At 31.1% G+C, this 10784-nt stretch overlaps 1 protein-coding gene across 1 annotated transcript; it reads right to left on the reverse strand.

Annotated features, from left to right (window-relative positions):
- Positions 1–1294: 1294 nt before the first annotated feature.
- Positions 1295–2103, reverse strand: LOC149557290 (pathogenesis-related protein 1-like). Its single transcript, XM_089831980.1, has one exon. The coding sequence runs from the start codon at positions 2064–2066 to the stop codon at positions 1587–1589; it is 480 nt and encodes a 159-aa protein (XP_089688106.1). The 5' UTR covers positions 2067–2103; the 3' UTR covers positions 1295–1586.
- Positions 2104–10784: the final 8681 nt, after the last annotated feature.

A 10784-nucleotide genomic window follows, 5' to 3' on the forward strand; every position in this document is an offset into this window, starting at 1 on the left:
TCAGGTTGGCTATCTCTCACACACTTTGAGTATTTCCTTCTCGTGTCCAGGCATTTGTTGGTAGTTTTAAAAAACTTACCTAGGTCCTTTGCTATTTTTCTTGGTTAAAGACAACTACTTTTATGGGGGTTGGTCCCATGGTGCTTTTTTACAATGAAACTATGTTTGGTGGTTGAGTTGCATTCAAACTTTTATTTTTGACAAGGTAGGTGTTAGATGTTCAATTTACTTGATGTTGGGCACTATGTGTTGTTAATGAAGTATTAATGTATCTATCATTGTTGTTTGTACCATGGGTCAGCACCCTCTTACTATTTTTTTAATATCAAAAGCATATTAGTAATATTTTAATTTTTTTAAATTTTCTTACTTAATTTTTTTATTTTTTAGTAATTAATTATATTAATAATCATTTGAAAATAGTGATTAAAATTAATACTTTATTTACATAACTTTTGAAATACATTTAGAACATTTTTCTTTAATTAAAATGATGATTTATTTAATTTAATATTTTTATTCCAATCATCTTAAATGTATATATTTAAAGTATTATTATAATTATTTCTTTCTTTCTTTCATAAATCAATTTTTTATTGATATTTCATAAATGAATATTATGTTAAAGGAAAAAAATCAAAAAATTGTTGTGATTAATTATTACTATTATTTACTAACCCAAGATCTCCCCAAAAATAATGACTCACAATTTATCATTGTGTTGTAGTGTCTTGCCTAATTTTATTTAAAATATTTATATTAAATATTTAAAAATAGACATAACCATAACCATAACTCTATACCTAACCCTTGCCCAAACTCTAAGCCCAACCCTAACCCTAATTCTAACTATAACTCTTGGACCCTAACTCTAACACCTAACAATATATATAACATAACTCTAATTCTATTCTTAACCCTAATATCCTTAATATTTTAAAAAAAATATTTAAAAAGTTATAAGAATTGAACACCATATATCAAATAAAAAACAAATATTGAAAAAAGATAATACATACCTTATCAAAATAAAAAAATAAAAAATATTTTTTGATATATATATATAAGAACATAAACAATTTACATCATAACTATTCAAATTTCTACAAATGATTTGAACTATCAAGATTATCTCTAAATTTGTTAATAAAAAACATATTATACAATCAAATTCATAAATTCTATGAAAAAGCAATATAAATATATTTAAAAATTATTGTTGTAATAAGTATCTCTAAAACCGAACTTTGTATCACTGTCCAATTATACCAATTTTTAAACAATGATAATCACATTTATAAATCGTAAACTTAGTCGTAATGATTACTTAATAAACCTGAAACCCATTAGAATCTCAAGAGACGTGATCAGGGCTAAAAGGGGTAAGAAACAGAACAAAGCATAATAAAGGAAACATACAGGGCGCTATTATTCTAAGCATGAAATATGCACACTGATCAAATTTATTTAGTGACCACCCGTGTACAGGAGGTCAATATCACGTACTATATAGGGCGTAATACTAGATAGTTTAGAATATTGGAGTGCAATACTAGATTTAGTGAAAGTAGCAAGAGCCATGGAACTCAGTAGGGTTTCTGCCCAACAATATTCCCACGTGGATCGTAATTGCAGATGATGAAAATGGCGCCATCGTTACACTTAACACGGGCACACCCAAGCTTCTTCGAATTCCTCCACACCACTTGAGTATAATGTCGGCACTCTTTCCCTTGAGTACATGCATTCGAATTATAATCGTAATACTGCTTTTCACTAACCCAGGAATTTACGGCATCAGCTGGCGTGAATTCCTTACCTTTTCCCCAGAAAAGGTTTTCTCCATACGGCCCACCAGAGTGCCGCAAAGCGCAGTCTCCCTTGCGTTGATTTGCATAATTCTGCGCATATGCGGCCACAGTTTCATCCCACACCAGAGGACCAACTCCCACTTGAGACCTCGCACTGTTGTGAGGGCTTAAAAACTGTGGGTTGAGAACCTGCGCTTCGCACAACTGCAGGAAACAAATAAACAAAACAAGCCATCCGACCTTCATCTTCATCATCTCTAAGATATAATCTTTATGATGAGAATGTCTAAACAAGTGCCGTAATTTATAGCCAAACAGAGGGGTGAGTTGATTGTAGAGTTGCCATTCAAATTAAAATTCTGAACAATTCAAAGTATTTTATCTACTAATTATCCTAATAGTGGGTCAAGCATTTTTCTCCTAGTCAAGCGTGTCTTTTTCAGCGAGTGCCTTTCGTTGTCAAGAACTAGATTTCCAATATGTCATGCCATTCTTTATCCTTAAGGGAAAAAATGGCCCAAACGTTTGATTTACGTTTGTTTAATTGGTTTAAAATGGAAAGGGTGAATGAATTTGGAAAATGATTTTGATTTTAAGCAACAGTAATGATTTGTGCTTATCTAATATTTGAAAAACAATGTCTTCAAAATCACATGGAATGTGGATAAGTATGTGAATTAAACAATTATATCTTCTCTGAACTTGGTGCCTTTTCCGTTTTATTATATAAATTCAAATAAAACTAAAACTATTACGAGTTTACTTGATTTTATTAATGTAAGAAGGGAATGCTGGGACAGACAAATAGATTAAAAAATTTAAACAATAGTAAGAAAATGATAAATCAATATTTGAAAAACAATATTTTCAAAATCACATGGAATGTGGATAGGTATGTTAATTCAGCAATTACATCTTCTCTGAACATGGTGTCTTTTCTATTTTATTATATAAATTCAAATAAAACTGTTACGAATTTATTTGATTTTATTAATGTAAGAAAGGAATGCTGGGATAGACAAATAGATTAAAAAATTTAAGCAATAGTAAGGAAATGATAAATCAATATTTGAAAAAAAAAAAATTCAAAGTCACGTGGAATGTGGATAGGTATGCAAATTCAACAATTACATCTTTCCTAAACTTGGCGTCTTTTCTGTTTTATAATATAAATTTAAACAAAACTATTACGAGTTTATTTGATTTTATTAATGTAAGAAGGGAATGCTAGGACAGACAAATAGATTGAAAAATTTAAGCAATAGTAAGATGTGATCAATTTATAAAGTTATGATATACCATTTTTTTTTTTCCTCGATGTCTACAATTGAGATAATTAAAGTGAAAAAAAAATTAAGTAGAATATATAGAGTAAACTAGTTTATGTATATCATAACATATAAACTCAAATATTGTAATAAGTAGATCTAACTATGAATCACATCTATGAAATTTAAATACATGACACAAAATATTTTTGTTACCTAGAAACCCTCCAAGGTGAATGTAAACCTGGGGTGGGATTGACCCATAATTTTTCACTACTACAATAACAAATTCAACCTATTAGGGTTACAGTTTTGATCATTTCTGATGATCTATCCTATGAGGGGTTTTCTTTGCTAAAATCATTTAAGACTGTTAGGTCGTACCTTGATTAAATAATTTTACACTTATAATGAAGTAAGGACTCTATTATGAGATTTACAAAGGAGCATGTTAAAACAACTTAGTTAAGGGATTTGACATTGATTCAATCTGTTAAAGCTGACTCAATACTCGCTCCTTCAGTCTGCACTTATAATTGTTTATTACAGATCTCCTCCTTCCAATCTCTGATCTGATCTCCAATATGATATAGTTTTGCCCAGTCCTTCACTCCTTCATTAGGTCACTAAGGTCATTTCTTTCACAACTTTCACATGCAACATCCAACACTTACGTCCTTCATACAATACTTCACTTCCTTTGCACACTTCACAATCTCTTATGTTATAGCTCACTCCATACTTGTTAAAATAATTTTTTGAGCTTCCTATTTAAAGACATCTTTAAAGTCTTCTAGATTCTTCCCTTTTTCCCTTTTCATCTATTTGTTTGTTCTTTCCTCATAGGGAATGGTGATCCATGTCAAAATGCGTAAAAACCTCTATAACAAACTCTATGACCATTAAATATCATATTTATGTCAGCTTGAAATAGTTTACCTCAAAGTTTGTATCAATCTAGAATTTTATGTTCTCTCTATGTTAATCAACATTGGCTATTTGTTATGCTCAGTTATAATTTTTCTTTTTATTGTTTCTTGGCCTCAATTATACTCAACTCCTTCTGTATAACTCAGAATCTACATGCTCTATTTGCTCGACATTTACTAGGCTTGGCTTATACTAAAAATAGTCAATACTTTCTCAACTCCTATAGAGTTTGACATATAAATCATTATTAACAAGTCTTTACATGACTTGAACTATATAGAGTAGCTTGGTCATAGTGATGACTAGTTGACTATGCTTTATATATGACTAAATATTTGACACTAATAGACAATAAGACTTAGAGATACCAAAACTCTGCCCCTTCGACATTAGTGAAAAAAAAACTTTGTCATTATTACATCTTTACAATAAAAGAATAAGAGTACTCCCTCTAATCCTATAACTCGGTTCTTATAGAAGTTCAAAACTTTTCTATACAATACAATATACAATGCATACTTTACATGACTCAAATTAGTCTGATTGAAACATTCATATACTTTACCTTCTTTTTTCTCTTAACTCATCATTCCCTCATGATCATTTCATTTCCTCCTTAGTCTTTCAATATTATTCTTTTCATCATTCCTCCTTGTCTTTGACACTTATATCTATTGCTTTTGCTGCTATGGTGTTAGTTGTTAGGGTTGAGAGGATAGAATTAAACCATATTTATCAATGAATGGTTTGTGAATTTTTTTGATCATGGAAAGTGTGTAATCCCATGTGGTTCTTTCATATTCCAAAATATGTATCTTCAACTCCAAATTCACTTCTAAGTCAATTAAGTTGTCAGTAATCAAAAGATTGTGATCTCTATGCACTATATCCTTTTCTAAAATGAGTTGGCATTGCATAAACTCTGATAAGGTATCAATATTGATTGTATGGAGATGATTTTGGCCCTCATTTTTCTATATTTTTTTTGTAGCTTGTACAACATCTCTTTTAAAAATAATATAATCTATTATAATGCATTGAGCTTGATTAAACTAACTAAGAGATAGAACTACCTAATTGCTTCATCTCAGCCTCAATCATCTAAATTTTTTCCTAAAATTAATTTTTAAAACTTGGAACATAACAAAGTATGTTGTACAATCTTTTATCTTCTTCAAAAATTCCTATAAATTATGTACAAGTACCTACAACTCCACTTTTCTACCTTCAATGATAGTAGAAACTTTTGATATGACTTTCTTTTCAAACCAGGCCATTTATTTTATATTTTCCTTAATATATTCAGTGTTGACATTAGCAAAAATTTGTATGAACTGAAAGATAATGGAGGTCATCTCATGAATTATTTGAATGTCAAAAGAATCAACAAATGTGTCATTTATATCATGCAACACTTGTTTTTGTTGTTGTTGTCACCTCATTTCTTCTTGCTTCTTCTTTCTTGCTAATATGTCATGTAAGATGATAGGTTTTTCAAAAGTGAGATTGGTTGCATCCCATTTTGGCATATCAATTATTTCATCAAACTAATAGTATTATCTTGATAACTATCATTTATCTTCTTTCCTTTACTTCTCTTTGGAGTTTTATTGCTTGGCACTACTACAATAAGGGTAGGTAATCAGGTGTCACCACTTGGTCTTTCTTCTACTTCAATGCTCGGAACAAAAATAGTAGCATTGAGCACTACATTCTTTATTTCCTTTTCTTCTTGTCTAGTCTCCCTATCTCATTCCAAGGCTTTTCAAGTCTACTTTGGTTTATCAGCATAAGTGTTAGTTGTGGTGGAATGAATAGGGTATATATTTCCTTTTGGCCTCAATACATCCAAACTTTCTTCATCAATTTGATTCTCTTCAATAATTATTATGTCCACTATTTTCTCTTGTTCAGCTCCTCTAGTGGTTAATCCAAAAATATTCTTCCATAACGACACATTTTGTTGTACAACAACCTCAATATTATTTTGTATAATCATAAATGTTCTAAATTTAAGAAACAATTAGTTTCTATTCTTCTCCAAAAATATTGTATTCTTATTTGACAATTCGAGCATAATCTTGGCCAATGCGCCTTCTCTAATTTGCTTCTCTATTGTTGTTCTATGTTGTCATTTTCTATTTAGTCTACTAGACAAATCATTTGGAACCATATTTTCTAATTTAGTAGGAGTAATTCTTTTTGGTTAGTCATCACATCTACCATGGCCTCTTATACAATAGCTTTATCATACTTCACATTTCTAAAACTTGATAGACTTGCAAAGCTTCTGATGTTGGCACATGTACCTGTCAATATTTCTTGGCTTGGTAAGTACAATGTCTCAGTGATATCTAGGTTCATCAAACTCGATCCTCTTTGCATCATCCAAAAATTTTTATGTTTTACTAGACTTTTTCTTTTTGTCTGGCATATAATGGTTGTCTTTCCTATATTTTCTACACTTCTTCCATTGGATCTTGTGATTTTAAACACCACTTTCTTGATTTCTCGCTTAACATTTATTGCTACTTTTTTCTTGGTCCTCTGTATTTATGGTGCATGAGGAGAGAGTGGCTTAGGTGTAGTCTTCTTTGCAACCTTTCTCACCTTAGGCTTTGTGGTTCCCATTGTTTTAGCCTTCTTCTTTGCTAGTGGAGTGACCAGTGCTAGGGCTTTTGCCCTTTTCTTTTTACTTTCCTCATCTTCCTCATCACTGCTGTGATTTTATTCATCTTCTCCAACACCTTGAGTAATCATCAAAGGTTCTTTTCATTTGATCTATTTTTGCTAGCTTTCCTTCTAGTTCTTCCATCATCTTCATTCATTTCTTATCTGTAGAAGAAATTTTGATATCAACAGTTATTCTAATGATGTTGGGATTCTTATTCTCTTTATCATCTTAAGTTTGTACTCTTCCAAATATAAATCTAGAATATCTTCAGAAACTTCTCCAAACTATGTTATATATTCAATGATCTTCCTTGTAACATGTTTGTCTTGTTCCCATATAATATTTCCAATAGTAGGAAAATAATTGTGAGTGTAAAAGAAAATACACCTAATCAATTATTTGAAATTACACATTATATTCTTTGCCTTCCTGATTGATGTCATTTTCTCTACTAGTTGCAATATTTTTTAACTTGGGAAGATCATATTTATCATCCTTCATCATGATCTTCCATGACTAATCAACTAACGTACATGAAACTTTATTTAGTCAGCTTGACTAATTAAAATTATGAGATATTACTCTCAGTATAAATTTTATTAATGTACCAGTGATGGAAGAAATAGTTAGCCCATGTCCATTCCACTTGGATTTGGTATTTTCCTCGATTGCTTCCTTGGTTTGGCACCACATTGTGTTCTTTTTATTAAATGTAGGCTAACCGGTAACAACATGGATTACCTTCTTTGATATTTTACTTTTCCATTCGCTAGCCACAACTCAATGTCATAAATTCTACTTTTAACCACTGTAATCCATTCAATCTTGAAATTCCTTGGAAAATATAGGGCATGAATTAACCCTTTCCTCTCAATAATTTTAAACTCATCCTTTAATATTCCTCCATGACCCAATTTCTCATACGCCACACAAATTTCATAATCTCCAAATTCTCCAATTTTTCACACATAGCAACTCCTTCCATTGTGAATCATAATTAATTTAGGTGGTATCAATGATATTGCACCAATTGAATTTCCTTTCATGGAAAACTTAGGTATAGCATGAAACTTAGGTGGAGGACAAGTGTCACTCTTCACCAATTGAAAATCTCTGACCTCTTCTCCTTGATTCTCCATTGCAGATGATGAAGATGTCATTTTCTCATGTTAGCATTATGAAACTCTTTTCTTTCTAAACTCCTAGACACAACTAAAAATCAATACTTAGTCACTCTTCCACTCCTTATTCACTTCCAATCACCTTTGAAATCGCTTCACTAATTTTTCAATTTACTACATTCTATGCAAGGTGTGTTTAATGTATTCAAATTCTCAATATATACCTTTATTTCTCAAGTTAGGGTCTCCATTAATGGGATGTCCTCTATTAGGTGGAATCCATCTATCTTGATCAATGTTAGATTGTTGAACTCAGTTTACACTACACAACTCAGTCAGTTACATCTCACTTGGCCTATATATAGGTCTAAATTTTAGGAGTGCTTAGTTCATATTGCGATGTTTGGGTAATATAGAAAATTTTACTTATGTTCAACACTCATCATGTAAATGATTATTTTGCACTATTATTTCCATAAATATGTTTAGTTGCATCTTTTGTCTTGCTAATATGAAATTTTGGACATTTTATGTTAGGAACTAATGTAAGATAAATCATTAAGTATACAATCACTTATATACCTTTCTTGATCAGTTAAAGGTCATGTGATCATCTTCTCCATTGGATTGGGTGATCTTGACTTCATTTGTTCCACTGTATCTATTTTCCACCTTTTTATTGAAGGTTTTATTTATCTCCTTATTTGTTTGTTCAACATCCACTTCTCCTTTACCCTTGATGTTCTCATTAGTAGGTGTTGAAGCTTGGGTCATGTAGTTCTTTCAAACATGTCCAATATTGTGACAATTAGAACAAACTTTCTTTGGTGCATTACTTGGCCTTCCCTTTGTCCAATAGGGTTTTGCATGTGATCTATATTCATATGCTTTATGTCCAAACTTTTGAAAATTGTAGAAAATCCCTCAAATCTAGTTGCATTAGGTGTATTATTCATTCTTGATCTGCACTCATACATTTGGTGTCCTTTCATCTTTCATTAAAAATAATAACTAGCAAACTTAGGTTTAGGGTTTTGCATACCATTCTTGCTTCTAAAATATTTGCACCATTTCCAATTTTACCACAATGATAGCATGTAGGTTTTCCTTTTGACTTTGGATTCCTTATCTCTCCATTCTTGGATGATTCACTTTATTCAGTAGTTGAATCTTTTATCAAATGTCCTAGTCTAGAGGTGCTGCTAGATGACCTAGGTGATCTCATCAATTCTTCAAAGTACCTTAGCACTTGACTAGGCTTGTTCATGCTTTCCACTAGTTCTTTCTTAGATCTTATCTCATTCCTTAGTAGGTCACTCTATGATCTTATATTTTCTATCTCCATGTCTTTCCTATTAAATTATTGATTTGCAAGCATCAAATGATGAACATCATGTATAGCTGAGTGTTTGTAAGATTTTGTGCAATAGATGACCTTTCATCAAGTCTTATAGTCATTTTTCTTTTGTCACCCTTGGCTAAAATTTTTTATTCTTTATCTTTCTTCTTTTGTTTAGTCATTTCACATAGCCTTACTGACTTGATTTCATGTTCTCTTTTCAATCCTTTGACTTCTTCATTCATGTTACTATTTTTCACCAGTAGATCTATAATGGTTGCATCACTTTCATTATAGATTCTAGTGTCAAAATATCCTTGGATATCAATTTCTTCATAAAACGTATCATTCTATTGAATGGCCATATCCTTTCTCTTTCTAAGGGATTTCTTTAGTTCTTCTCTTGCTACTTAAAGTTGTAGTATGAATTGAATGCCAATGACATGATTTTCAATAACCTTTCCTAAATTGTAATCTTCCATCTCTAAGATCTGAACACTCAAGTTGTTAGACTTCCTTTAAGACAACCAAGAGCTTTGATACAAATTTTCAGAGGTTCAACTAGGAAACTAAGATACTGAGAGGTGGGGGAGTAATCATGATCTATTAAACTTTTATCCTTCAAAACAACTTTACTGCATTCACCATATTGACCATCACATATCTAATTTATGCATATCATAACATGTAAAGTTATATGTTGTAATAAGTAGATTTTACTATGCATCACATCCATGAAATTTAAACACATAACACAAAATATTTTGGTCACCTAGAAACCCTCTAAGGTGAAGGTAAATATGAGGTGGGGGTGATACCCACAAATCTTCACTACTATAGTAACAAAGTTAACCTATTATGGTTATAATTTTGATAATTTTTGGTGATCTTCCCTATGAGAGGTTTTCCCTACTAAAATAATTCAAGACTATTAGGTCTTATCATGATTAAAGGAATTTATAGTTACAATATCCCTCAAATCGAGATGTAGTAGGTGTATTCTTCATTCTTGATCTACATTCATATATATGGTGTCCTTGTTTCTTGCAATGAAAATAATAACTAGTAAACTTAGGTTTAGGGTTTCACATACCATTCTTACTTCTACTAATGTCTGCAATATATCTAATTTTACCATAATGATAGCATGTAGGTTTTTCTTTTGACTTTACAACCCTTAGCTCTCCACTCTTGGATGATTCTCCTTCTTAAGTAGATGGATGTTTCTTTCCACTAGTTATTTCTCAGATCTTACCTCATTCCTTAGTTGGTCCTTTTGTGATCTCAAATTTTCTATCCCTGTGTCTTTCATTTTCAATTTGTGATTTGCAAGCATTATTTGATTCAACATGTCTAGCTAAGTATTTATAATCTTTATCACATCAAATGACCTTTCTTCTAGTCTAATAACCATTTATCTTTTGGTCACTTCACATAGCTCTTGAAAATAACAATAGGAAAGTAAGTTCTAAGAGAAGGGGGGTAAATCAACACTTAAAAATACTACCTATAAAAAATTTCACTATTCATCCATCTCATAACTTAACATGTAAAATGAAATAAGTAACTATGCATCACATCCAAAGCATAAAGTAAATGAACACATAACACATAAGATTCTGGTTACCCAGAAACCCTCCA

The sequence above is a fragment of the Cupressus sempervirens genome, chromosome 5 (assembly GCF_028749045.1).
Source record: "Cupressus sempervirens isolate cs-2001-9-10 chromosome 5, ASM2874904v1, whole genome shotgun sequence".
NCBI lineage: Eukaryota > Viridiplantae > Streptophyta > Pinopsida > Cupressales > Cupressaceae > Cupressus > Cupressus sempervirens.